The sequence below is a fragment of the Cryptosporidium ubiquitum genome, assembly GCF_001865345.1.
Source record: "Cryptosporidium ubiquitum isolate 39726 chromosome Unknown contig_6, whole genome shotgun sequence".
In the NCBI taxonomy this organism is placed as follows: domain Eukaryota; phylum Apicomplexa; class Conoidasida; order Eucoccidiorida; family Cryptosporidiidae; genus Cryptosporidium; species Cryptosporidium ubiquitum.
In genome coordinates, this window is record NW_021639807.1 from 79,461 (window position 1) to 107,262 (window position 27,802).

Genomic DNA, 27,802 nt, shown 5'->3' on the forward strand with positions numbered 1-27,802 from the left:
ATTAAATTGGGAATGTTTTGTGTGATAACTACATTATATTCTAATTTCTGTTTTTTAGTATATATTTGTAAATACATTAGAATTATATTAAGATTTACTTAATTTGGGAAAATCCTCATCTTTTATAAAAGTTACATTTAACTCTCTTCCTCCAAAAAACCTTTTGTGAAAAACTTTCTGAGCTTTAGATGCTTCCTCAGGGTTGGAATACTTTACCCAAACATTACCATCTTTCTTCTCCTTGTCCAGAAAACACCCCAAAAGCTTTCCGTACTTTTCACACTCTTCTTCAACATCTGCTTGAATTTCCTCTAAGATCTGTTCTACAGTTTCATCTTCTTCCATGGACTCTTTAATACTTTGCTCGGTGAACATATTACTAAATAGTAAACAACAATAATTTGTTTCCAACTGATTAGAAGCAGGACTATTAGTAGTATCATCCATTTTCTGATCTGAAGAAGATTGAGAGTGGGTAGCTGAGGATGGAAGATCAGGATTAATATTAGATGGTTGATTAAGGGGAGGGGAAGATGGAAAAAGATTTAATGGAGTATTAACAATAGTGGGTGAATTACTATTTTTGGAGGTTTCCTGTATAGTTGAGTTGTTAATCTTGGAGTGAGTTCTTGCTAATAGTTTTTTTGTCAGAAAGTTTCTTGAGTCTGCACCAAGGAGGACAGCCTCTTCTGACTCGTCTAATTTATCGAATTCAGAAACTCTTTCCAAATTGTAAGCTGAGGACTTCTCCTTGGAAAGGTCATTTTGGGAGTTTGACATTCCAAGAACTGGTAAAGAACTGTTAGAGGGTGAGGAAACCAAGCTATTAGGAATTTTGACACTTGAATGACTTTCTTGAGATATAGAAACCGTGATTTTTTGTCCAGCAATCTCAAAATTATTGAGAGCTTTAATTGCATCATGGCCTTCAATTGCCTTTTCAAACAAAATATAGGCAAATCCAAGACATGTTTGAGTTTTTCTGTCAACCTCAATTTCAATATTGGTGACTTTTCCAAATGTTGAGAACAAGCTGTCTATTTCATCTCGTCTTATTCTTGACAATAAGCCAACCAATCCATCTACTCTAAGCAAAAGAGGTGTAGTTTCTGCTTTAATTTCTTCCAATTTAGCTAGCTTAGCAGCTCTGTTCTTTTCAGCCTGAGATGCCTGGATTGTAATAGATGTATCCATAATCTTTTGTCCATTAAGCTTGAGAGCTTTTAATACTGACTCAACAGAATAAAACTCAACATAGCAAACTCCTTTGGATCTCCCTGTTCTGTGATCACGAATAATTCGTATGTCTCTCACATTTCCAGCATATGTTGTAAAGAATTCATAAACTTCAAATTCTTGTGCGTCTAAATTTAAATTCAATACTAAGACTGTCAAGTCATCTCTGTTAGAATATTCAAGATCTTTTTTGACCTTATCTAACTTCGAATCTACATTTTTTTCAATGCTTGAATAAAGATTTGAATATCTTTTGCTATTATTACAAGAAACTCTATCTGGTGATACAGAATTTGATCTAGAATAGCCTCTCCCTCTAGTAATTGGGTTTCTATTCCAATATCTTTCAGGAGATCTGGAGTTTTCTCTTCTAAAATATTGGTCTTTTCTTCTGTATTTATGAGGATATTCATTTCTATAACTTTTATATGAATCTGAATGTCCATTTATATCACTTTCTCGTCCATAATATTCTTTTTTCCTATAATCATATTCTTTTCTAGTTGATTCCCTTGTGTAAACTCTTGAAAAGTCAGATTTGAGTTTATTATTGTAATTCTCCATTTTGAAGAATCCTATCTTACCACCACAAAGAATACCTGAAATTAATTCGAGGTACTCATTCAAGAAAATTAATCTTTGAGATATTTCTTATTAATACCTATTAATCAACTTTACCTTCTGTTTCCTTAATTCACCCAAGTTCTGTTAAAATAATAGGTAAAAACCTAATAAATCAGGTTACGAAGCTTTTTAATATAGTTGCAATTCGTTTTTATGCGTATTAATGATTAACCTGAAATTATTCTATTCGGTACTTTGTTTTTTCCCTGCCTATTATTAAGAAATAATTATATTCAAAACCCGCCATGGCGGGTTTTTTGAATGTACATGATCATGTAATAAGAAACTGAAACAAAGAGGGAGTAATAAGGAAAAGAAGAAAAAGACAGAAAATAACTCAAAAAAATTAAGTTATTTATTAAGTGATTAGTACTAGAGAAAAATTTTTATGCTACACTAGACCTATCGCTACTTACATCACTTTTACTATTGTTTTCTAATATAAGGGTAACTGGTCCATCATTGACAAGACTGACTTCCATTTCTTCCCCAAAACAGCCAGTTTTGATTTTATCTGGATTATGTGATTTTTTAAACTTCTCTACCATTTCGTTAAAGATAATAAGTGCATCCTTTCCCTTCATAGCATTATGAAAGTCGGGTTTTGATCCATTTTTTACATGACCATATAGAGTAAACTGTGAAACAACCATGATCTCAAAATCTTTTTCTTTAACACTAAGTTTCCAGGGATTACTTGAATTTGGATTTGATTCATCCGACCAGAGTCTTAGACTTAAGCACTTTCTTACAAAATAATCTGAGTTTGAGTCAACATCATCGGTCCTAATTCCGACAAGTAGCAGTAATCCTGGCCCAATACTACTAACTACTTGGTCGTTTACCTTAACTGAGGCACTCTTTACTTTTTGCAAGACAACTCTCATGTTTTCAAGTAGAGAAATTTGAATTTTATTAATTATATTTTTTCCCTCTTAATTACGTGTCTACTTTATAAAGTCAATATGTAGTTACAAAAAGTGGTTAGAAATCGTCAAAAAATAGTTAACTCTAAAAATCAATCAAACAAAGCACAATTTCTTTTTATTTATAAGTACATATTCATCTTTAATTCAACCAAAATAATTTAATCTAAATGGAAGAATATGATCATTACATGCAATCATGTAAATTAGTGATCATTAACAAATTAACAGATTTGCTAAACTGATCAGTTAAATTAATATGGAGGGAAGAAAAACCTGGAAATTTCATTCCAAGAAAAGGCCAACAATAATATCCCATTGAATCTGAACTGGGAAGATTTAGAGTTGTGATACCTCATCTTCCTGGAAATACGGAGATAATCTCTAATGTCAACTATACCATCCTCATCCCTCAGGACATCCTTATAAACTTTTAAGCCCGAATTTTGGATTTTTTCAATGTGGATATTTGATATTGGAACAACTTGAATTGAAAAGAGATGGCAAATTTTAAATGTGAAATGATCGATATTTAGAGAATTCTCAATACTGGATAACGATGAATAATGAGTCAGCTCACTGGGGGAAGAATATTCAGAAGTTTTAGTATCACAAGTGTTAACAGTAGAAGGAGAATTTGCTATAATAACTCCAATTTCAGAATATAATATACACTCTAAATCGTTAACTTTGTTACCAAAAAATACTGACTTAATGTAAATATCACGTTTAGAAATTGCATTCAAGCTTATGGACGCAATTACGTAGTGTACTTTATCTCTCATTCTTTTATTGCATTGTTTATTGATTTCCTTTACAGACTGTCTAAATGCTCTGTACTTACAAGAAGGACCATACAACGAATTTGGAGCAGACTCAACAACATGATTACTTTCAGATTTGTACTCGAACTCACTTACAGAAATTTCAAGTTCACACTTACCTTGATTGTTCGAGAGAATTCCTTCAATTGTATCTTTAATTCGCTTAGACCCTTTTGAAACGGAAATTAATACGAATCTTCTCGAGAATTCACATAGTGATCTTAATGTTTCAAATGCTCCTTCTCTAAATTCCCAGCCTTCTTTGCACTCAATAGATGATTCATCAACTATTTTAGCATCCAGAAGCTGCAAAATCTTCATTTCTTTTTCTATTTTGAAGTTATATATATATTCAAACTCCGAAATGGCCAAGAATAACTTTGCTATTGCATTCCCATCAAATTTTTCTAGTGGAGTTTCCGGTAACCAGTCATTACACCAGGAAAGCCGATCGCTAATATGTGTATGAAGTATTCTCTCTGCTTCTCTTTCTAATAAAAACATATCACATGCTTGTGGCCTGTTTGAGTAGTACTTCTTACATGCTTGTAATATAACGGATTCAAAAGTATTACATTTTGTGATTGTTCCATCATAGTTAGACCCTACTGTCCCAATACATAATCTTTTATTTACTTTGGGTTTCCGCTTAACCATTCTATAAAGTCCATATATTATTTTATTACTCAAGTTATATCAAAAAAGAAAAACTACAATTCACCCCACACCTTACTCTGTCTATTTTCAAAATCAATTTGGGCGAATACTTCTTAATTCTATGAATGAAATTCTACTAAATTAAACTCCACTCGGACCCCAATCCAATTCCCAATTCTGACAAATTCAACTTGTATATTTTCTCCGTCCAAATATGTTTCTTGATTAAATGCGCTTTTTTATGGCGCCATATCCGTCATTTTTCTAGGTAACAACTTTGCATGCATTTGTTTATGTTAATTTAGGCGGGAAAAGAACAGGATAAAAAGTAATGGTGTAAAAACACGTAAAATTAAAGATATATAACTTTTTAGAGTTAGCAATTCAAAAGAAATATATAAATAGTAATAATCGAGTAATACTGATGTTATTGCCTTCTTGCAGTTAATAGATAAAACTCAGAGTGAGAAGAAAGCTCGTTAAATAAAGAGTCAGCAACCTGTTGGCTTTCACCATATAAAGGATTTCTAGTATATTCCTCAGGAGAAGAAATCTCTTGACAAATGAATCCCGTTTTTTCGAGAGATTGTTTGAACTTTGAAGCGCAAAGTCTATCATGCCTATGTACATAATAAAATATTCCTTGATGTGTTAGGAGCTCTGATATGACCTGGGATAGCTGAATCTCCATATGAAAATTGTATACTAGATCAGATCCGAGAATGATATCAAAGGTGCCCCTAATTTCTGGGTTATCAGAGTCTAGGTTTCTGAAGCTTTCATGATCAAACCAATTCAAGTACTTTGCTTGAATAAAATTATGGTCTTCACCAAGAAGAGCAGAGTTCAACTTAATATTAACATCAGCATTTTCCAGTGATAGCCTTGAAACATCTGTCAGGAAAAGTTTTTTTGGCTGGCTATTAAAGAAGTATTTTGAGTAGATTGCAGCTACCAAACCCATTAAACCGCACCCACATCCTAATTCTAAGACACGTTTCCCTGCAAATATGTTCTCATTTCTGATCAAATTAACCATCCAATAAGAGGCCACAATTGAACTAGACCACAAGTGGGCTCCTGTAGTATCATTTTGAGGGTCCTGATCAAATACTTTTTTTATTCCCATTAAAGCTATTTCTCTACATTTAATTAAAGGTTTTGCTTCGAGATCCTCAGCATTACCTCCAATAAATGTAAGGTTGTGAATGAATTCTTGAGAAATTGTTGCATTGGAGTCACCATTTGCTTCTTCGTGATCTTCATCAAATTTGACAGATTCTGAATGTTCCTGTTCTAACCTATCAGCTGAAGGATGCTCTAAGGCCAATTTCAAAATATCAACATCATTTATATTAAATACTTCAGTAAGAACACTTTTATTCAGACAATTTTTTAGTAAAACATCTGCACCTCCTTCTTCTACACTCCTCTTGTCACTCAATAACTTGATTACCACTTCTTTTTTCTTATTTGTTACAGCCCAGTGTAATGGAGAATTTCCATTATTGTTTTGTTTATTTATTGATGCCTTTCTTCTTAAAAGCTCACATACTATATCTAGATGACCATTTGCACTTGATTTATGCAAGGCAGTATTCCCACTGTCGTCCTGATAATCTACATCAATCTTGTAATTATCTAGAATATATTTCAAATCATCCAACTCTCCGTATCTCGCACACTCAGTCATCTCATCACTTATCTCCTTTATTGTTAGGCCTTCCATTTTTATCCTCAACACTTCCAAATAATGATTATACTCTTCTACATATATTTTTCTATTTTCTTTAAATAGCTTATTCTTCGAATAGTCAATTCTAACTATAAAGTGGCGCCACGCAAGTGGCGCCTATTGTTATTATTGTTTATAATTTAAAAAAAAAATAATAAAATAAACTAGAACAAAAATTAAGATTAGTTAAAATCAATAAAGTAATCTTTGGCTTAGTTTTAAATTAGAATAAACATTTTAAAGTGCACAATATTATTCTAAATATCGAATTATTTCTATTTATTGGCAAGTTAACAAAACATGGCTTTTGGCGGCAACATATCAGTAATATAACTTTTTAATTAATTTACTAAAACAGAAAGTTGCATTGAATACAAATTATTAAAACAAAATACTAAAGTGTTTTAAGACATTACCTTGTATTGAAAATGTTGTACAGTCTTTCAAGTCCATTATTTAGACAGTATTTAAGCGTTGTAAAGTAAGTTTCATTTCATATATTTCTATATTTAAACAATATGGAAATGTGAATTGTTCACAACTAATCATTTCCTTGATTAACTTTCCGAATTAACCAGAAAATCAAATAAACAACTACAGACAGGGGGAGCTATAGGAAACTCAAAAGCTGTCTCCGAAAGAGCTCAAGTTTATCCTTCTAGTACAGGAATATAAGATGAAGATACTAATTCTTAGTTTAATTTCAAATTTTTCTTAATACTTTATTTTAATGATTCTGATTATTTTTATAATACATTAAGGGGGTCTTCGTCATCTTCACTTTCATATATTTGTTGTTTATATGTCATATAATTTGGAGTATTCATGGTTGCTGTAGATTTAATAGATTTTGAGTCTATTGAATTAGGCTTGGAGTTCTGATTAAGGTTTACCCCATGACTACTAAAAATTTGAGCAAATTGAGACCAGGAGGGTCTTTTTGAAACTGAACTAGATTCAAATTGAATATTTTTCAGAGATTCAATTTTCTCATTTAAAGGTTCTTTTGACATTGGTTGTTTGCTTTTCTTGGGGTCAGTTATCCCTGTTCCTTTTGAGCTTCCTTTATTTAAAGAGTTTTGTGCCTTATTGAGATATTTTTTTGTTAGTAAATTTAGGTTAAAAATACGCCCAGAAGTAGAAACTGACATCCCTTTAAGCTTTGAAGAAATTGCATCCAGAGCTTTATTAGTATTTACATCTGAGTTATACAATTTTTCGCTAAACTCTTGATCAAACTCATTATCTATTTCTTCATCATCATAATCATCTGATTCCTGGAATTCTGATAATGAAAATGTATCTTCTTTTTGATAGTTATTCATATTATTTGAGATATCTGTAAAACCTAAGGAATATTCCTCAATCGGCAAATCCTTGTCAGGAACTTTATTTTCTGGACAGATCAAGGCTTTTTGCATTAGATCATGCGAACTTCCATAGTAATGATTTGGATCTGCCTTAATTGAAGTTACACTTTCTTTTGAAGGTTCTTTATATCGATACAAGGAATAAAAGGATCTAACAAATTCATTTACCATTGTTTCCTGAAAAAAACCTCCATTTATGTTTGAGTTTTTAAATAAACTTGACAATAAAGAGTCGTTCAGACTCTGAACATATTTGTTTACCTCGTTCCAAGTAATACAATTTGGCTTATATCCAAAGTTGCAGATTAATTTAATGGAAAAATCATCAAAAATATCTATCAAACTTTTTACTGTATGTTCTTGAATCAGCTCTTTACTTCTTTTTCTTGTAAAAGAACTCTTTCTTCTTAAATGAAAAGACCCATCTAACTTATTTGGGACATATTGTCCTTGAGATCCATGGATCCACTCATGAGCTCCCGTTATCAGAGCTCTAATAAACCTGTTTGTTGAAAATGGATGGTCCATTATTTGACATAAAGAAAAGTAAAATGATATTCCAAGTCTTAATAATACTAGCTCAACTCCTTGCATTGCTGCTGGCCTCTTTTTTAAGGATGAACCAAAACATGCCAATGCATTTAAAAGGTTAAATAGAGCTTCATTCTTGCATCCAGATGGTGTTAGCAAAGGGAATTTCTTGCTTTTTAGGAACCCCTCAAACCACTCCTCAAAATCTTTTAATTTATGTACGTGGCAAATTGTAAGCAGTAGAACAGAGTAAAGTGTTGGAATGCATAGGCCATATTTTGCATCCTCTATCATGTTGTCAGGCTTTACTGAAAACTCATTAAACAATTCAGTTACTACTAATTCTATTAAACCCCTTTTATTTGCAGGAAATGCAGAGCTTATTGAATGTAGTACCGAAGGCCTTACTGAAAAATAATTTCCTTCTGTAGCTCTTTCCAAACTTGTCTTTGGTTTCAAGCTCATATCTAAGTTATGACAGTTATGAGTCAGCTCTCCAAAATCATTGCTTCCTTTCAAGTTATACATTATTCATGAACCTTTTTTCAATATTGATCCGATTTTTTTTATTTCTATTTGGTCAACTTTTTTTGTTAGAAGTGATTCTTAGGTTTCAATATGTTTGACTTAATAAGCTGAAGTTTTGATTACTTTTCCTATTCAAAAGTAACATCAAATTCTTAAGTGTATCCCTTAGTGGTCTCCAATTACTTTGTTCCCATCTCAGAACATAAGCACTTGGAATCGTATTCACTAGGAATAAAGAAATAATAGTTAATCTTAAAACTAAAACCAGACTCTATTTTTACTGAAAGAATAAATACATCACAAAATAAAACAAAATAAGTCAGGTGTTTAAAGCTGTGTAAATCAATTTTTTAGTAATTAAATTAAAATTCTCACAAACTTTCTTAATTCCTTTATATTTCTACCTGATTTAATTTAAAATGCATTATATGGAAATTAGAAAATTCTAATTGCCACCCTTAAATTTATTTCTCTATAGATTGTTCCACATACTCGATCTTCCGAAGTTCTGAATGCAATATAGATTTTTCCAATTATTCTTAAAGTAATATCTTATTATTTATTTTTCACAATTTAATGTTTTTGCATGCTCGTATTTTAATAAATTCCCAAATTATCATAGAAAAAAATTTCACTAATTTTGTACCGGTGTAGTATTATTTTCTTCGTGATATTTTTACCGGATTATGTTTTAATACCGGCATTTTTATAAATGGCATGCAATTTAACTTCAAAATGGCGCCTAATTTTCCCACTAATTTACTTAATAGAATGGAACTAAAGAAGTAAAATGAAAGGTAAAGAAATAGTTAGAAATACTAAAATACAAATTAAAAATTAAAGAAATTATAAGGAAACTTATATCATGTTTTTTCTATAATTGACATTGAACGAAGGTGGCAAATACTCGTATATACTCACATTTCTATTTGCCTTCCTCATCTTCGTCCTCAACGTTGTCATCTTCATCAAAAGGAATGTCCATATCTTCTACGCGTCCCATTGTTTCATCTTCTTCCTCATCAGAGTCAGAGTAGTCAGATTCATCTTCAGACTCAGATGCACTGTTAAGATCATTCTTTTCGTCATCTCCACCAACTACTTCTATTTCACCTTGCCTCTTGAAATCTCCTCCTTTATATTGAGTTATAACATTCTTGATGGTTTCCATAGCCTTTTCAATTGCCTCAATTCCTGCGGCTTTTCCATATGAAACAGCAGTAACCAAATACTGTGGTGGAGCGATGAATTTGACCTGGATTTCAACATCATCCTTGGTAACAGTTTCCTGTCCTGCAATAATTGCATGACGAACAGCATCGATACCATCATAACCACAGCAACAGACATGAATTCTTGCTCTTAACTTTAACTGTTGTGGAGATAATCTAAACTTAATGTCCTGAATGAGAGCCTCTTTAACACTTGCTGGTAGATCAAACTCCCCGAGAACTGCTTCAGGATTAACAGCTGCCTCCTTGAGAGCATCCAATGCATGGCCATATTTTCTATGTAAAGGCCAAATCAATTTCTCACTAAGTTCCTCAACTGATATACCCTCTTTTTGAGCGATATGACGAACAGTCTGATAAACTTTTTTCATTTTTGAATATTTCTCCTCACATCTCTCAACATCCTCCGGATTTACTCTTCTCTTTGACAGATCAATATAGCCTTTATTCTTGTCTACTCTTAATACTACAACAACTTCAAGTCTTCCAACTCTGGTTAACTTATTGACACTACGGATACGTCTTTTGGACAACTCAGACATCAAAATCATACCTTCAATATCATTATATTCCAAAAGACTAACAAAAGCTCCCACTTCTGTTATTCTTTTAACCCTGGCCATAACAAATTCCTCTGGCTCAGGGAACTTGTTCTCATAGAATCTACAATCCACCACATCCTGTTGTTTTGCTTCCATTTTTCAAATTCACTCCAAGTATTAAGGGTTCTTATTGTTAGTAACGCCAATAAAATAAAGGACTACTTTATTTTGATCTCTTTTATTTTCTCACTATATATGTAATATTTTTTACAAATTAATGACTCTGTCTTTGGCGCCAAAATTATTTAAATACCGGTTTTTTATTGTTAAAAAATGAAAAATAATTTTTGTGGGTTCAATGATGTTTTAATTTACAACCTGAATATTTAACTAAAGTGAATGTAATTTAATTCTAGTTTTTTCTAGTCCAGATTTTTGTGTTTAACTTTTAAACTTCTACTCGAATATGGAAAAATATACTCAATAGTAAGATTGGGGGTTTAATCATTCAATCAGAGATGTTTCGTGACATTGGAAAAATAAGTAGGTTTTAGAGACTTAATTAATTAGTATTAGATGTCCTGATATAACAAACTAGATGGAAAACTGCCTTCACGAAGCAGCCGTCTAAATATCACTATTTAGGGTGAGTAGTATATAATAAACTTAAAGGATAAGAGCTGATAGCAACGGTATATTACGACTTAGAAATTAGTCGTACTCTAACTTCACTGAGATGGTAATCCTTCTCCCGTATGCTAGTATATAAAGTCATATTTATTGAAATAAGTCAACATATTAGTTGGCAAAAAGTATTTATGGTAATGAATATCGGCTATTGACAGTTCGGTACCAGTTCATTCGCCATCATCATCATCGTCATCTTCATCTTCACCTTCACTGTTGTCCTCTTCCTCTCCACCAGAGCTGCCACTGCTAGAGTAAGAATCTTCGTCATTTTCAAAGTCTTCATCATCTTCATCATCGCTTGGTAAATCTTGCTCAAGAATTGATTTGGTTGATGAGTCCTTTTTAGAAGAATCTTGATCCTTTGATCTAGAAGTTGTTCTTCTAGATGAGGAATCGAGGCTTTCCTGAAGATTTTTGATCCTAATATTCTTCTCCTGCAGGAATTTGATAAGTGGATTGTATTCCGCTTTATCGATACTTGTAAAGCTGTAGTCTCCTCCACCTCTTATTGTAATAGTTAATTCAAAAAATCTGGTTTGATTTCCACCCATTCTTGAAAACTCAATGTTTAAAACATCATCAAATCTAATTAGTATTACAGGCTTTGTAATAAAAATGAAGCTGCGATTCAGAGGATAAAGCAGACCATCTTGAGCTTTGTAAGAACATCTAATACAGTGGTACTGAGATGCAGATCTGAAATCCCCTGGAACTATTATTGAGTGCCCTGTTAAAGACTTTAAAATACGAGTGACAATATCCCAGAATTTACCAGTCATGATTGGAGAAAGTCCACTAAATCTCTGGATTTCTTTTTCTGAAAGATTTAAAGGCATTTCAATATTGTCATTCTGTTGCGTATCAAATTGCATCACAACAAATGGGTATTTTGTGTTTCCTTGTCTCATTGGAGTTTCCAATGCTACTACAAGGTTGACTAAAGACGTTCCAGGTCTTGGAAGTAGAAATAATCTGGAGATTGATTGGAATAAAATTGTATAATCAAAAGATTTACCATGAAGTTTTAAACAGTTAACCAAAACCTCAATTTCGTATCTACCTCTTGGAACCAATAAATGAATATCATTCCAACGGCATACTTTGTCCATAGATCCACTTGATCCTATTCCTGTTAATGTTAACAAATCAGATCTCAACTTTTCTGCAGATGTCAAGGAATTCCCATCCAAGGAGTTTTCTTGGTTTGGTACGAATAAGCGTATCTCCATTAATTCATCACAATCTTCTCCTGCATTCACCCCCTCATTAAACTCTAAGACTAACTCTGATTTGGATGGCATTGCTATTTGGTTAATATTAACACTTGGGACATACATCATTACTTTACCTTCATTACCTATGCATATTGTGTCATTGTGAATACTCAAATCTCCCCAGTTAATACCCTTTGTATTCAACTCTTTAGTTTCCAAATTAAGTCCATAATATGTCTCAAAATGGCTCTTAATTACGTCATAATCCTCGGTCCTAAAACCTGTGAAATGGATACAGTCTTTCTTTTCCTTAATAAATACCCTAAGTTGGCAGCTACTGTCCTCACTATTTGTTTGTATCCATTCAATTGCCATAACCTCTTCTGGTTTATAATGATAAGTTGCATTTGTTCTTCTATTCTTCCATCCAAACAGCTCTTTGCTTGCTTTAAATATTCCCTGGTCCTGGAAACCCAGCCCTTTTATATTTCCATAAGATAGTACCCCAGCTGTTGTTGCCATCTTATAGAGGATTACAATAGGCTATCCAGTCTTTCAAAATTACAAAAATAACTTTCTATGTGTGTTACTATTCACTCAAAGTCACAATAAGATCTATTGACAAGCTTATAATTACTGTTTTTATTCTTTTATTATCCTATTATTTTTTACTTCAGAGTGGGGCAAAGGCGGTACCTTTTCTTAAATATAAATAGTAAATTGAGAATATTGTTTTTAAATTAAAATAATTAAAAGATAATCTTTTGCTAAAAATCCTATTGTATTAAATTATACTATTCGACCAAGTACCTAAGCTCTAAATTTATCTCGTTCTCTCTCTATCACATTAGCTTAGAATCTTCTCTACTTTAAATTTGACTTGTATAATTATTAAATAGGCGGGAACCTATTTATTTAACTATTACTTGATAAGAAGAGAAATTGCCCTTATAACTTCTAAAGAAAGTGCAATGCTTTGATCAAATGTATATTTTGATGAAATACTGCTAATAAATCTTAGAATCCACTTTATTTCCCTTTTTGTGTACTCAAAGATTTTTTGGAAATGGATTTCTGCATTAATAAATGGTCTTGCAAGAAGATCTATAAACCTATGAGAAGGATTCAGTAGGTCCATAGGCCAAGGGAAAGGTTTGCTATAGCTTGAGACCAAAACCCCATTTACAATTAAATAACCATCAGCTGTGAGCGGAGCATATCTACCAATATATTTGTATTCTTTTAGTTTATTTTTCACATTAGAAATGAGTGAGACTCGTGTTACCCAACTAACTCGCTCTTTTGAATAAATTACTACCGAGTCCCCAACTTGAATGTCTTTTGCTTGGATGGAATAGATATCCCTTTTTTTCTCAAGTAAAGGAGTGGTTTCAACTCCAATGACGTTTTCAATTAGCTTAGGATTCAAACAATTTCCCTCCTGTGGGGTTTCACCAAGATATTGTGTGAATATTAAATGATTTGGAGATAGAACTAAAGGTTCCTTCATTCCTAAATACTCTACTTGGATCCACTCATCATTAAAATACAGATTTTTATCTTTGTGTAGCATTATTTCAACTTTACTATATCTTAACTCCATTGTGTTTAAATCTCTTATTAATATGTGATCTCCAATGTTCAAATCTTTCAACTCAATTTCTCCTCTTTCTTTAGTAATTATCAAACTATTTCCTGGGAAGCACAGATTATTGGATTGACTTTGAGCCCCACAATTTGGATTAAAAGGGTAGTCATCTTCATCTAACTCACTAGACAAGTATCCAATATTTATCAATTGACCCACACAAGAAGAAGGAAATGTCAATGAAATGGCATTTGAAATAACATTTCCCCATCCTGACCTAAATTCTCCATTTCCTCCTGTAACTCCTGAAAATGTGTCAAATATTGATTTAGTTCTAACTCTTATAAAACTTAAGTTTAAACGATGAACTATACCATTTTCGCTACTATCTATTTTAAGCAAGATCCATTCAGCAAATATAATTAACAAAAAAAAACAAATAATTTTTGTATGATTAACTTTCATTTACTCAGATCAACCCTTTTTTTTTACATAACTATATTATTAGATTCAGCTGAATTATCCAATATAAATTTAATTAAACAAAGCCTTCCTCATCCAACAAATAAACTGTTTTGTTGTTTTTAACCTCAATTTATAAGTAATATAGTTTTTTCCTCAATTTCTTAATTCCAGTATTTTTCTTTGTATTGCCTCTATCACATTTTTAGTAAATTGTCACTTTTGGAAATTTGTGAGTACACACATTCGATTAAATGGCGCCACCCTGCGGCGCCAAACTCCGGTACTTGGGAAAGATCAAAATGGAATGTTGCAAAATAAATGGAGCGGAGGAAAAATAATAAATAAATATATTTAAAGTTAAGTGTTATATTATATCTAGATTAAATGCATGGCCGAGTAAAGAGTGAGCAGAAGGAGCTTACGGAGGAAGAAAAGCAATATATAATTAGAGCAAAACAGCTTTTTGATGAATGTGTAGAGTTGATTAATGAAGATAAGAAAAAAGGAATCTTCTCAACAAAAACTTTGGAATTAACAGAAAAGATTTTGACGATTAACTCGGAGGTAGCAACTATGTGGAATTTCAGAAAAGGCTACATAGTTTCTGAACAAAATAATATAGAAATCATAGATGACATACTGAACAAAGAATTAGCATTTACAGAAAGTTTGTTCAAGAACGACCCCAAGTCATATAACCTTTGGTCGAATAGAGCTTGGTTACTTGAGTTTATTGTAAATTTTAAGGAGGCAGACCAAATTCTTCTTAAGGTTATGGAAGATTACTTAAAGAATATCTCAAATTTTGAGAGCTTGAATTACATACAATCGTTTAAAGAATCTTTAGCTAAATATAACAATTTTAAGTTAAAACTGCTTATAAATGAACTTGAGCTTTGCAATAAGTTATTTGAGATAGATGATCGTAATTTTCACTGTTGGAGACATCGTTCATTCGTGCTCTGTTGTTTAAGATATGTTTCTGCTACTCTTTCGTGGAACAACTTTCTACAAGAAATGCAGTCCCAGGAGTTGGATTTTCTCAATAGAATGATAGAGACTAATTTTTCAAACTATTCAGCCTGGCATCATAGGATTTTGCTTGCTTTTGGCCATAAATTCAACAGCTTAGAAGACTTTAAAAGAGAAGCAGAGTTAGTCTATACAGCAATTTACACAGAGCCAAATGATCAAAGTATTTGGCAATATTACTTTTGGCTAATTGGCGACTTTCTACCAAAGATACTTTTTAGAGATGAACAACTAGAAGTGAATCCATCATTTTATATCAAAGATTTACAAGTTAAATTTCCTGACAATATAGATAAAGATGACAAAATAGAAATTCTGTTCAAATTTTCACTAGCTTGTCTCATTAACAGTTGCAATTCAAGCCTATCTATAGAGTCTGAAAATGGATCCAAAGTAACTCTTGAAAAAGGGAGTTGGGAACCTCTTTACGAGGATTATGCAACTACCTTTGGCTTTTTTAACTCTAAACTACCTTCTGACTTTGATGTGGAACGGAAAAAACGAACACCACTCTGGAGGTATTCTTTATCTTTGAAAGAAAACTTTGGGAATGAAATTAAATCTATTGCTAATTCATTAAGTAATTCACCATCATTCTTTCTAGTAGTGTCAGCCGCACATTCTGATACAGTCTACGCAAACACTCCAACCTGGAATTTGAATGATCAAGAATTTAACAACGAAGCATTTTCCTCACTCAGAATTAACCCTACATTAGAGTTGGACGTATACAAATCCTACAGTTTTTATTCGCGTGCTAATGGAAGCAATTCTACCTGTAAGTATTACTTTCACTCGGACTCCTCGAAATCCCAGCTTAAAGAATTACTTGAAATCCTCCAAAACGAATTTGACTTTCTAAAAAACATACAAGAACTAGAGCCAAAGTGTAAATATCCTATAATAGCACTTAAGTTTGTAAATGATATCTATCACCTGTGCTCCCCACAAGAGTTAGTGGAGAATGAAAAAATAAGGGTGGACCCAGAAATGATAAAACTGTTACCATCCATAGATCCTCTAAGAAGATTATACTATAATGAAAAGTTCAATATTGCACAATAGTCGTAAATTATCTAATTAAAATCTAGAAATATACCTGCGAGATGAGCTATGTTAAAATTAGGGGAAATTCATTATTTGACAAAGCTTTTATAAAACAATTTCCTCCTGTTCATCTTCTGTATCCATCATACTAACATCTGCATTACCACTAAATTTATCTATAAAAGACTTTCTCTTTTCTACCATCTTATTCATTTTCTTCTCACTCTTTTTAAGAGCTTTTTGGCGAGAAATATCGCTCATAGTTGTTGTTTGTATTAAAGGAATTTCAGGTCCTTTCAATAATGTGGCATTTCTTTCTGTTTCCTTATCTACCAAGGTCTTTTGTGTTTGCTGCTGTTTCATTAATCTTGTCTTGTAAAATCTCTCCTTCCTTGACTCCTTGATCTTTTCCACCAATTTCATTGCCTTAATAGTTTTTATGTATAGCTCTCTGTCATATCTTATTGGACAGTTCCTCTTCTTTTCAAATTCGAATGTAGTATCCATAATCATTTCCTTTCCGTGGGTCTTTCTATATGCCTTGGTCCACTTAGATTTTCTTGGATTATGCTTCATTTTAAAGTGCTTATGGCACTTACTTCTACAAAACCTGAAAATTTTAGCATCATTCCTTACAAAAGTCACGCCATGGCCTGGATATATATTACTTGAACAGTACCAACACTTCTCAATACGCATGTTTTCTGTATTTCTCCACTATTCAACCTATAATTGCTCCTAAAATAATCAGTTTCTTTTTCTGAATCTATCAACCTTTTATTTCTCAAACTAAATCTTGAAGTTCAAAGTATGAATATTTGCTTGTCTCCCAGGAGATTACTACTTATTAAACCTTTCAAATCTTTTGGAATGACTATTAATATATTCTAGAAACTAGAATTGTAGTTGAAATATTCTAAGTACCCTCCAGGCCCCTTTCAATTACTTTTATAGTTATTCCCTTAGAAATTTATGTTTTTTTATTCCCTCCTTTTATTTATCTATTACTATTAGTCAAAAAATACATGGCGCCAAAAGGAATTCGCATATGGCGCCTTTTACATTAATATAAAGAAACCAGAAAATCTGAAAATTGATTAAAATAATTTGGACAGAGTCGTGAAGAGTTCATTTCTATGTTTTCAAAGTAACACTAGAGGAGGAAGCTCTGAATAATGTCTCACGGTTTAAGTTATGAGGACTGCAATTTCCCCATAGTATGCGACAGGTGCTTAGGGGAAAGCAAGTTTCTGAGGATGACCAAGTCAAATCAAGAGAGGTCTTGCAAGATTTGTAATAGACCATGCACAATGTTTCGCTGGAAACTCCAGAATTCTAAAAAGTACAATCAAACCACAATTTGCTATTCCTGTGGTAAGATAAAAAATGTATGTCAATCATGTGTGAGCGACCTAAACTTTGGACTACCATTATATGCCAGGGAAGACTATATAAAAAGTAAAAAAGATCAAGGAGATGAAAAGGCTCTTCAGCTAATGAATATCCCAGATAGTGTAGATAATAGGGATCATTTCATGGAAAATAAGTTGAATGGAAATGATGAAAGTTTTATTCAGAAAATCGACGAGAATCAGAAAAAAAGAAAGGAAATCTTGAAGGAGATTTTGGAAAAGAGCGGAAATCTTAAAGGAAAAGAAAAAGTAAACTATCGCAGAGACACTTCAGATTATGGTTCCAGCTCTAAAACTACAATCAAAAGTATTTCAAAAAACTGAATTACACAATACCCGCATTGAGCATACTTATAGCCATTAATGCCACTATATATAAATGCATACTTGTACTATACAAATATATTTTAATTATTATCTTTTAATAGTTAAAAATTGCTTGACTTTTTCTCAATTTCGATATTTACTATCATTCGTTTTCTTCACTCTGTATCATTTCTGAAATTACATTATCACTAATAGTGCTTTGGTCAGAAGGTTCTTTTTTATGGCCTGGACTAGTTTCTTCTACATTGCTATTATTGTCTAGGTTTTGATTTTCATTTTGAATATCAAGTTTACTATCTTGTCCGTCTTTCATTAATGAAGCCAATCTTCCATTATTTTCTCTGCCTTCTTTTATAAGTACATCTACAGGTTCCTGTGAATCTCCTTCGTTCAACTCCTGAGCAATTTCTGAATCTATTTCAGCCCCAACAATTTGTTCAGTATCATCGTTTTCTATATCTCTGATCTCATCTTCAGCCTCTTGCTCCATCTTCTTTTCTTCTTTAATTATCTCTTCGTTTCTTTGACTAATGTTATCCGAAAACTTTTCAAAGTCTTCTTTAGATGGTAATTCAAGATCTTCTTTTGAATTTTGATCTTCATCATCCCTGGGGGTTTTCTCAATTAAATTTACAATCTTCTCATTTCCCACTTTGTTGTTTGCCTCTAATTTGTTTAGAATGTTCATTCCCCTGAACGATGGTTGGTCATACATACTCTCTGCTAGCCTCTCCTCTTCCTCCTCACTTTTGGATATTTTTCTGGCTTGTTTCTTATTTTTGTGTCTTTTAATTGCATTCCTTCTCTTTTTCTTTTTCTGATTATTTTTTACTTCTTCCTCGCTATCATCTTTCTGTTCTAAAGTCTCTTCTTTACCTTGATTTGTTTCATTATGATCATCTACTCCTTCAAGCTCCTTAGCTATTAAATCAACTTTCCCCTCCCCAAATGAAATCGAGCTCAACTCTTTTGAAATATCCTCACCCTGACTTTCTATTGAGTCAGAATCTTTATTTAAGTTTGCCTCAATACCTGAATTATCTGAGAAATCGGAAATCCTATCTTCGATCTCCTTCTTATCATCTGGATGAACCAATGCAAGAACTTCTTCTGATAGCTCCTTCATGTTAATATTCACCATGTGAGCAATCGTTTTCGGTGAAACTACACCAGAAATAGTCTTATCCCCAATCAACCAAGTTGGATAGGATGTGATTTTGTCTTCAATACAGCTTATCCAGGAATTTCTATTCTGATCAAAATTGCAGTCTAAGTAAGAGTTGTTATCTTTTAATACTTGGATAGCAGCCCTACCCCATTCCAATTCTGTCGCAATTGCTGCAGGAGAAGTACTTATTGTGTAATACTTTCCTCCAGATTCTACATACCTTTCAATAATTCTTCTGTTAATTATCTCCTCTCCCTTAGTTAGTTTTCTAATATTCATAACCTCAGAGGTTAGCTCTTTTACCTTTCCATTAATTTGGTAGTTTCTTGAATACATCATAAATATGAAGACTATAGAACATCCCAGAATTATTCCAAATAACTTAAAACTCTCTGTATAAGTACTCAGTACTCCAGGTAGCCATGTCAGAATAAAAGCCAAGCCAATTACAGAAGACTTAAGTAGGAATGTCACTGATCTAGTCTTGTATTCAAATAAACCAACAAATAAGAAGTAACAAGTCATTAATGCAATGAAATTAGTCATCATGAAAACTAATCTATTCCATATTCCAATGCTATCTATCCAATTCAAGAAAGAAGAAGTATAACCCTCAGCATTTTCATATAAATTTGAGTAGGCATAATTCGAATTATAATTTCTAAACTCTTTGAATTTTTCTCCATCCTCGAATTCTATTTCATTCTGAGTTTTCATGTATGAAAATGATGTTGCAATTAACAATGAAATTTCTGCTAATAAAGAGTAAACAGATAGTGGGATTCCGCAGATCCACCAAGCCTTACTTTCTAGTAGTTGGTGATCATAAATTGACCAGTTTTTGTTCATATTGTTAAGATAATATAAATCCAATATGCTTAAAATGATACAAACTGACCAACAGGCCAGTAGTGCTGGCATTGTAAAGACACTAAAGCAGTTCATCTTAAAATTAAAATTTATACATATAAAATTCAAGTTATTATATTGATTTTCTACTAATCAATTTTGGGTGCAAAATATATATTGACTACTGAGCACACTAAATTCCTATTACACTATTTGTAAAAAAAAAGTTTTAAAGCTTAAATTCACACTCTCTTAAATCAGTTAGTTTAATCTCAATATTAAGATTAGAAAGTATTTACTTAATGGAAAACTATTTTACTCATTGGACCATAGAAGGTTTAGCACATTTAAAATCATAGTAGAAATTGTAAAACTAATTTTTTAAATAAAAAAAAGTGGAACAAGTTTGATAAATAATTAAATACTTATGATTCAGCCTTGATGTATGCGGTGAATCAATGAATCCTAATTCTTAATTTGGAATTATTTTCAAAAACTTGATCATCTAAACTGCACCTTTTGGCGGGAAATGTTGGCGGGTAGCCATGCATTTTTTGATTTGTGTTGTATAAGAATTAATATAAAAAAATAAAGAATAAGATTTTTCCAGTATGACTAGTTTAAAGAGTTGATATAACTCGGAAAACTTGAATAGGATATACTAAATAGAAAGTTATTAAACTCGCGGTTTAGCTGGTCAAACCTGATTTCAATACTTCTAATTTTGTTGAAGGCATACTCTCTAGACTCATTAAGCAGGTTTTTATTGTCAATGACTGCTTCTCTGGATTTAATTCCATATAGCTCAACTGAATTCCTGAGTTTTTCCATTCTATCAATAAATTGTGTATATCCAGAATTAGATATAACAGGTTGTAAGGCAGATATCTGGTCATTGTCTGTTACGACAAATTGATTCGAAACCTCAGATTTTCTGGCTTGTAAGCTTTGGTTATGCAGAATTAGAGTACTTTCCATATACTGAATTTCTTCTAATAAAGATTTATATGTAATCTCGTTTGCCGTTCCTTGTACAGTAAATGATGCAGGTGTTGTAGCCATAAACATATCCATGATGCCAACGAGCTGGAGTTGTAGCTCACTAATATCTTGCTTAATTACTTGGATATCTTTGTTTGTAGATTCCAAAGTAGTTGGCTGTTGACAAAATTCTGATTCAATATCTTCGTCAAAACTCTCTTTTGAAGATATTTTTTCTTTGTTTGTTTTAAAATCTTTATCATTATAGTAGTTAACTTTCCCATCCTGATCAATTATGACTTTTCCCTCTACTATTTTTTCTTTGTTTTTCATAAGGAATTCCTTTAGGTAGTCTTTTCTCTCCTTCAATCTATTGAGAAGATATTTATAATCTGTAATACTGCTTGAATGCTTTACAAGCAAAGGACCATCTAAATTAATATCTTCTGATTCACTTAATCCGAGGATACGATTTTCGATTTTGTCACTACTATTACTCTTATTATTTGAATTCTCACTTTCTCCAAGTAATAAAGATCTAATAGACATACAACCTTCTGGAAGTTCTAAATCCCTTAAGATAATATTATTTAGTGCATAACATAAATTTTTAGAATCTTTAATTTTTTCAATTAAATTATTTGCTAGGTACATATGAGAAAGAGGTTTCATGTGCCACCTGTCAGCATAAATAAAGAACATCATTACTGCAATGCTATTCCAATCCTCGTCTATGTCATAAATGCTTTTATCCTCAACAGGTGAAAACGAAAATACATTCCAAACCTCCCTTTCGTCTTCTATTTGACAGAACTTATCCTTATTTCTGTAAATTGAAGGATTTATAACATCCAAGTAAATTTTCAAATTTTTCATTACCTCATATATTGAACTAGTTTTAGTATTTAAAGTTACTATTATTATTCCGGTACCTGACGATTGAACTACATTTAAATCAATTTTTGCTCTTGGAAAATACCTTTCGGTATCTGAACTAACACTGACACATCCATCAAGAGCAGGATTGTCTGAATCCAATACACAGTCAATAAATTCTCCAACACTATCCATCATCCAAACATTACAGTTTACATCTGCTGGAAGCTTCCAATGATCATATTCACAATCTTCTGTTCCTTCTGGAAAAGTTAATGAACTTTCAAATCGAACAGAAATAACTTCTCCTGCATATTTAGGTATTCCGAATCCTCCATGAGAACTATAATGTTTCAATCTCCCTAATTCATTCTCCGTTATAAGCTCTGCCATTTTACCTTAAAAGATTTCTCTTCTATTGATAAGATTTAAAGTTTTTTGTTTTCCTTTATTCAGAGATCTTGATTTACTTAGTTTTAATATAGTATGGTACTTTACGTTACGTATCTACGTGCCTTAATATATTATTCATAATTAATAGCTAACTACAAAAAAAAAATCAAAACAAAAGAAAATTATGTTAAAATCCAATTTCATTTTAAGAACTGAAAATTAATCTAAAACAAAGCAGAAAAAGTTAAAAGCTAATCAACATTTGTTTTTTACTACAGTTTATCACTGTTTTTCTTAATATTGATTTTTTAATTGCTCCTTCAGATGTTAATATCAACAGTGAATTATCTATATTAATACTTTAAATGCTAACTATTATATAATATACTTCTATATCAGACAATCTCAGTTTGTATCTTATATTTATTATTAGGAGTAATTTCTTTAAATAACTTTTTTATGCACCACTGACTACAATAATGCATGCAACGCACCGCCAAAACACACAAATATTGATGGCGCCACTTTTCACAGCAAATTTGTGTGGTTTTTTTGTTAAAATGAAAAAAAACTCAAATAAAAAATACATTTTTTTCATAAGTTAGGTAGAAAACTTCATTTGTAATCTTTTCAAATGACTTGGCTTGTTGATGTTGTTTCTGTTTTTCCGAATTTTGTTAATTATTCTGATGTAATACCTTCTTACAAGTAGAAATGTACGAAAATAATATATTAAATAATTTCCCATGTAAATTGAGGATTCTGTGCCGTTATTACGAGAATAGGTGGAGAGAGCTTATAAACCAACAAAACGATGATCTAGTCATGATTCTGAAAGAATATAATTTGAGGATAAAACACATAGCAAATGAACAAAGAGAATGCGTAGTTAAAAGAATCACGTTCTGTGAACCTGAAACAAAAAAAATATAGTCTAGAAAAGCTTAAATATACAGAAATAAAATTCCTTATCATCAAATAAAACTTTCTAAAGGCAGAAAAAGCAATAAGTAATTTGAGAATATTTTGGAAACTGTGTAACAAAAGAAATTGTATAGAATTTAACGAGAATCACCCAAAATATCCCATTTATCAATCCGAAATCTTCTGCCTCTTATATCTTTGTTGACCATTCTCAAAGTTTTGGATTAAATCTTCAGATCCTTCTCCTACCATTCCAATACAATCACCACGTAAAACAAGAGACTCCATACTTATTATTTCCACTTTGTTAAGATCTTTATTATATATCTTTTCAGAACAATTTTGCAATACTATGTTAGTTAGCTGATCAAATCCTACCAAATTACCAATATATACTTTGTTATCGACTGTTAAAACATTCACAGTTTTGTTAATAAATTGTTCCAGTGTGGAACTATTCATCTGTTAATTCTAAAAAATGATTAAAGTGTATTCAAATAAATAATAAGAATCTATATATATAAGTTTGCCAAATTATTATGTAACTTCAAATTATTTCAGCCTAAAGAATAACTGGAAACAAAGTAATCAGTTCAAAAATAAAAAACATTAAAGCACCATCTAGTTACGTGTTTAAGATCAATTCTTGTTTAATTTCTTATTACCAAATAAATTTATATTCAAAAATTATATTGAATTATTTTTTCTGCCTTATTCTACCGACATTAATGGACCCTCAGCATAATACCGGTTTCTGACTTTAAGTGCATTTTGGCGGGAAGTTGTTTGTAATTAATTATTTTAGGCTAGTTTAAAAATTACCATTCAAATTTGTTGTGAATTTAAGGAAAATTTTGAATACTATTTGTACTTCTCGGAAAAGAGATACTATCCTTAGAAGACATAGAATAACTGTTCCTTATATCCACATAACCAAACAGTGGTTCATATAACCATTAATAATAAATTCAATAACAGGATATATATGTGAGAATAAAAGTGGTAAGCTTGGAAAGTGAGGGAGAAAGAGGCAGGATTTGATCATATCTAGTACGAAACCATGTACTTGGGGTCTCAAAGAAAAAATGGAACAGTGGAATTAGAAATTGTAGGTGAGATTCCAAAAACAGAAAGGTTAGATACTGATGTAATTTCTCCTGTTTCATATGATGATTTATTCGAGATTATACCTAACTCTAGAGGAGGAAAACATGGTAATGAATTGAAGATTGATATATCTGAAGACTTAAAATCTCAGATGACCGAGTTACTCAGATTTTGTGGCATTCATGAATTTGATGAAGAAGACTCCGTGCAATTAGAAGAAAATGGGAAGCATACAAAAGCGAATAAGGATTTTAGGAGTGTTAAACCTCTTAAAGCTCACTCCATAGGGCCTCCATTTTTGGTAAGATTGATGAGATATAATTTATTGGAAAATAAATTTCCCAACTTTTTCGATTTTGGGGTAAACTTAACTTTGCCTGCTTCTTTTCAAGTTTCTGAATATCGCTTACTGAAGACAGTTCATCCTAGAGATAACCCATGGTACAAGGGTTGCAGGAAACTCATTCTATTAGGGATTCCCTCATTTTTACGCCCACAAGACTTGAAAGAAATTATTTTATCTTTTGCTAAAAAGCCAGAATGTAACTTAAAGATGAAAGAAAGGAATAATGAAAACCTCAGACTAAATTTGAAGTCTCCGTCTCAGCGATGCTTCTCAGTTATGGAATTAGGCATAAAAAACTTCACGAACTTGTTTACGACAGAAAATAAGGATTACTATTTAAATAATTTATATCAGCCTTGTGGAGCTATAGTAAAGAGCCATATGAACATGGCATTATTAGAGTTTCAGGAAGAAGAAGATGCTCTCGAATTTTGGGTGGCGCTAAGTACTGGATTGTTCCAATGCTATGGGAGTGTTTTAACAGCTATTCCTGATCCTTCTGGGAAAAGAATTATTGCAGAGGGAATGCTGACAGTATTTTCTCCAAAAAACGTTCCTCTTTTGGAGTCAGTGGAATCTTCTGCGAAGACCATTTTACAAAAAGATTTTTCGAGCTTGAATGAAGTAGAGCTCTTTTTATCTTTTCCACTGATTGGCTCTCCACGTTCTATTGATACTATAAAAAGTGAGTTGATTCAGGTATTTAAAGATATACCTGAATCCGATAGCTATGTTATTGAAGAAACAACAAATTGCCTAACCATCCATTCTAAAATTCAAAAAGTTATTGAATTAATCAATAATCGTCTTTTTCAACATTGTACTTTCAAGATGATCTCAGAAACCGATAATAGGAATTGTTTAGATGAAAATCTCCAAATTGTGAATACTGCAATGTTCATTTTTAGAGAAAAAGTTTGTGAACCCGTAATCATTCAAGGAAATTATGACATTCATCCAGTTAAACATTGTACAATTGAATTTGGTGCTTCAAATAAGAAGCGTGAAAAGAACTCAAAAGTTAGTTTTTCTTCAGCAAATCATAATGATCAGGACACAGAACCTGTTGGGTTTCTTTTTAAGAAATTTGAAGAACTCAGAGAAGCTCTCCAACATGGATTAGCTCCAATTTCTAATAATTCCGAAGACCAGAACATAAATTCTAGCCAAAATGGCTCAAGCAATACTAAAGGATTGCTTAGAACTCCTTCGGAGATGGGTATGATGGGTGAATCTAATACTCCAAGTATAACATCTAACACAGAAAATATTATCAGCAAAAAACTTTCTGGAGTCCAAATAAATGGGTCTTTTAAGGATGAACAAGAAAGTTTTGTTCAGGAGTCTCCAGATTCACATCCTAGACGTTCAAATAATAGAAAAAGAACTCTAAAAAATTTAGATAACGAAGAGCAGGAATTTCCAATCGACTCAAACTCAAACTATAATAATGGTAGTGGATTAAATAGAGATAACACACAGAAACCAGAAGATAATAAAGCTGAGAGATTTACAAGCAAAAGGAGAACTTCTGTTGAGTTGCCAAGGAAAAGCATTAAGAGTAGCTCATATAAGAGAGAATCCTGACCATATTTAAAATTTAAGCTCAAAAATTTATAAAATATATATATCACTTATAAATCCCTATTCATTACCGTTAATTTTAACAAAGGAAATAGTTTTATATACCTGTTCCTCATTACTACTGACTCCTATTTCTTTTAATCCAGATAATTCATTAAGTTGGATTTCAGAGATATATCCAGGACCAAAACTTTTTTTTGAGTATGATCTAACTAGCTTACTTGAATTAAATGTTAATCTCTGTTTCTCCCCTTTAGAGCCGTACTTCGTATTGATGAAAGTTACATGTGGATTATATTCTTGTATGACCGTTTCTGTTATACTTTGATTTTTGTTACTAGCTTCAGGGCTAATATCAGATGTAGTTACTTTAACCCCCGATCTTATAAGGATCTCGCAAAGTTTAAACCAAAGTCGTTTAATTATAGCTACTTTATGATTCTCTGATATTTTTGCATATACTACTCTAGAATTATTTGGAGATCCAAAATAACCTAATCCATGTAGCTCCACTGGGAACCCCTTTTCGGGAGATGCTTCATCTGCAAAGTCTTGAAATTCCCGAGTTTCCGTTAACTTCAATAATGCGTTTTCACAAAGAGCAAGTTCTTGAGGTGTTTCTGCTTGAACTAATCCCAAAGTGATGTGTAGTTTTTTCTCCTCAATGAAATAGCTCGGTTTAATCTCCCCATATTCCGTTGAATTACCTACTGTTTTTTTCAAAGCTCTGAATTCTTTAATTAGATTGCAAGAGTGGTGATTAAATGCCAAACTAAAGAAGTGAGTTGGATTCTGATTCACCTTCAAGTTTTGATTTGCTTCTTCAAAGTCATCTGCAAATTCCAAATTTTCAAAATCTAACCCAAGTTGAGCACTTTCTTCGGGCTCATCGCTTTCAGAATCTGAGAAATCACCATCCCTATTTACTTGTACTTCATCTGTAGGTTTAAAAAATGAAAGTTTTCTCATCAAGTTTGCTGGAATTTGACTCAAATCAACATATTCATTTACCATTCTCCCCCTTTCTTCATCTTCTAGTTTCTGAAAGATGTTTCGTATCTCAAGAACATTTGTCGGTGGGAACAAAATATTCTCATCCAATTTTTCTATTTCATTTGAGTGAAACTGACTATTCTGAGAAAAATGTTCATCAGTATTATAAATCTCTGCCCCCACAACTTTTCTCTCTTCAGCAAGTTTTTCTTTAGATTCTCTTTTTTTTTTAGTCATAAATCAATCTGTTCGATACCACTGATACTCATAATTTACTTTTACTATTCTCTTAAAATTGCAAGCAAAAAAAGGCGCCAACATTCGAGCGCCATTTATTTGATCTAATTTACAGTTAAGGTAACAGAAATTATTTGAAAAAGGTGGGTATAAAAATTAATCAAATTATCTTAGAGATATAAAAAAAGATCATCTGTTTTTATAAACAACTCAGGATTATATATGTTTTATATTTAATTGTGTGAGCACCGTTATTAAGCGATAATACATACTTTAAGCGAGTACCAGAAGAACAAGCACATGCTGGTAATTTTCAAGAGACCGAATAATACAGTAGGAACAGGAGAATACCGGTTTTCATAAA

The 27,802-nt window shown here is 32.0% G+C and overlaps 16 protein-coding genes across 16 annotated transcripts; 3 read left to right on the forward strand and 13 right to left on the reverse strand.

The window, feature by feature from the left end:
- Positions 1-87: 87 nt before the first annotated feature.
- On the reverse strand, positions 88-1,800 carry cubi_03194 (splicing factor with 3 RRM domains; the record flags this gene model as incomplete). Its single annotated transcript, XM_029020207.1, has 1 exon — positions 88-1,800. One exon carries the CDS (start codon positions 1,798-1,800, stop codon positions 88-90), a length of 1,713 nt encoding a protein of 570 aa, XP_028876214.1.
- A 446-nt stretch (positions 1,801-2,246) lies between these two features.
- On the reverse strand, positions 2,247-2,747 carry cubi_03195 (D-Tyr-tRNATyr deacylase; the record flags this gene model as incomplete). The annotated part of the gene is made up of 1 exon (XM_029020208.1): positions 2,247-2,747. The coding sequence occupies one exon, from the start codon at positions 2,745-2,747 to the stop codon at positions 2,247-2,249; it is 501 nt and encodes a 166-aa protein (XP_028876215.1).
- Positions 2,748-3,040: 293 nt separating this feature from the next.
- Positions 3,041-4,267, reverse strand: cubi_03196 (uncharacterized protein; the record flags this gene model as incomplete). Its single annotated transcript, XM_029020209.1, has 1 exon — positions 3,041-4,267. The coding sequence occupies one exon, from the start codon at positions 4,265-4,267 to the stop codon at positions 3,041-3,043; it is 1,227 nt and encodes a 408-aa protein (XP_028876216.1).
- A 427-nt stretch (positions 4,268-4,694) lies between these two features.
- cubi_03197 (methyltransfer with N-terminal ankyrin repeats) lies at positions 4,695-5,996 on the reverse strand (the record flags this gene model as incomplete). The annotated part of the gene is made up of 1 exon (XM_029020210.1): positions 4,695-5,996. The coding sequence occupies one exon, from the start codon at positions 5,994-5,996 to the stop codon at positions 4,695-4,697; it is 1,302 nt and encodes a 433-aa protein (XP_028876217.1).
- Positions 5,997-6,748: 752 nt separating this feature from the next.
- On the reverse strand, positions 6,749-8,431 carry cubi_03198 (uncharacterized protein; the record flags this gene model as incomplete). Its single annotated transcript, XM_029020211.1, has 1 exon — positions 6,749-8,431. One exon carries the CDS (start codon positions 8,429-8,431, stop codon positions 6,749-6,751), a length of 1,683 nt encoding a protein of 560 aa, XP_028876218.1.
- A 925-nt stretch (positions 8,432-9,356) lies between these two features.
- Positions 9,357-10,361, reverse strand: cubi_03199 (translation initiation factor alpha subunit; the record flags this gene model as incomplete). The annotated part of the gene is made up of 1 exon (XM_029020212.1): positions 9,357-10,361. The coding sequence occupies one exon, from the start codon at positions 10,359-10,361 to the stop codon at positions 9,357-9,359; it is 1,005 nt and encodes a 334-aa protein (XP_028876219.1).
- A 701-nt stretch (positions 10,362-11,062) lies between these two features.
- Positions 11,063-12,631, reverse strand: cubi_03200 (uncharacterized protein; the record flags this gene model as incomplete). Its single annotated transcript, XM_029020213.1, has 1 exon — positions 11,063-12,631. The coding sequence occupies one exon, from the start codon at positions 12,629-12,631 to the stop codon at positions 11,063-11,065; it is 1,569 nt and encodes a 522-aa protein (XP_028876220.1).
- Positions 12,632-13,031: 400 nt separating this feature from the next.
- Positions 13,032-14,162, reverse strand: cubi_03201 (hedgehog-type HINT domain-containing protein; the record flags this gene model as incomplete). The annotated part of the gene is made up of 1 exon (XM_029020214.1): positions 13,032-14,162. The coding sequence occupies one exon, from the start codon at positions 14,160-14,162 to the stop codon at positions 13,032-13,034; it is 1,131 nt and encodes a 376-aa protein (XP_028876221.1).
- Positions 14,163-14,546: 384 nt separating this feature from the next.
- Positions 14,547-16,259, forward strand: cubi_03202 (Rab alpha subunit; the record flags this gene model as incomplete). The annotated part of the gene is made up of 1 exon (XM_029020215.1): positions 14,547-16,259. The coding sequence occupies one exon, from the start codon at positions 14,547-14,549 to the stop codon at positions 16,257-16,259; it is 1,713 nt and encodes a 570-aa protein (XP_028876222.1).
- Positions 16,260-16,346: 87 nt separating this feature from the next.
- Positions 16,347-16,940, reverse strand: cubi_03203 (60s ribosomal protein L24; the record flags this gene model as incomplete). The annotated part of the gene is made up of 1 exon (XM_029020216.1): positions 16,347-16,940. One exon carries the CDS (start codon positions 16,938-16,940, stop codon positions 16,347-16,349), a length of 594 nt encoding a protein of 197 aa, XP_028876223.1.
- A 476-nt stretch (positions 16,941-17,416) lies between these two features.
- Positions 17,417-17,977, forward strand: cubi_03204 (uncharacterized protein; the record flags this gene model as incomplete). The annotated part of the gene is made up of 1 exon (XM_029020217.1): positions 17,417-17,977. One exon carries the CDS (start codon positions 17,417-17,419, stop codon positions 17,975-17,977), a length of 561 nt encoding a protein of 186 aa, XP_028876224.1.
- A 145-nt stretch (positions 17,978-18,122) lies between these two features.
- cubi_03205 (uncharacterized protein) lies at positions 18,123-20,069 on the reverse strand (the record flags this gene model as incomplete). The annotated part of the gene is made up of 1 exon (XM_029020218.1): positions 18,123-20,069. The coding sequence occupies one exon, from the start codon at positions 20,067-20,069 to the stop codon at positions 18,123-18,125; it is 1,947 nt and encodes a 648-aa protein (XP_028876225.1).
- Positions 20,070-20,612: 543 nt separating this feature from the next.
- On the reverse strand, positions 20,613-22,247 carry cubi_03206 (uncharacterized protein; the record flags this gene model as incomplete). The annotated part of the gene is made up of 1 exon (XM_029020219.1): positions 20,613-22,247. The coding sequence occupies one exon, from the start codon at positions 22,245-22,247 to the stop codon at positions 20,613-20,615; it is 1,635 nt and encodes a 544-aa protein (XP_028876226.1).
- A 1,092-nt stretch (positions 22,248-23,339) lies between these two features.
- Positions 23,340-23,633, reverse strand: cubi_03207 (U6 snRNA-associated SM-like protein; the record flags this gene model as incomplete). Its single annotated transcript, XM_029020220.1, has 1 exon — positions 23,340-23,633. One exon carries the CDS (start codon positions 23,631-23,633, stop codon positions 23,340-23,342), a length of 294 nt encoding a protein of 97 aa, XP_028876227.1.
- A 598-nt stretch (positions 23,634-24,231) lies between these two features.
- cubi_03208 (uncharacterized protein) lies at positions 24,232-26,211 on the forward strand (the record flags this gene model as incomplete). Its single annotated transcript, XM_029020221.1, has 1 exon — positions 24,232-26,211. One exon carries the CDS (start codon positions 24,232-24,234, stop codon positions 26,209-26,211), a length of 1,980 nt encoding a protein of 659 aa, XP_028876228.1.
- A 57-nt stretch (positions 26,212-26,268) lies between these two features.
- cubi_03209 (uncharacterized protein) lies at positions 26,269-27,438 on the reverse strand (the record flags this gene model as incomplete). Its single annotated transcript, XM_029020222.1, has 1 exon — positions 26,269-27,438. One exon carries the CDS (start codon positions 27,436-27,438, stop codon positions 26,269-26,271), a length of 1,170 nt encoding a protein of 389 aa, XP_028876229.1.
- Between the last annotated feature and the right edge of the window lie 364 nt (positions 27,439-27,802).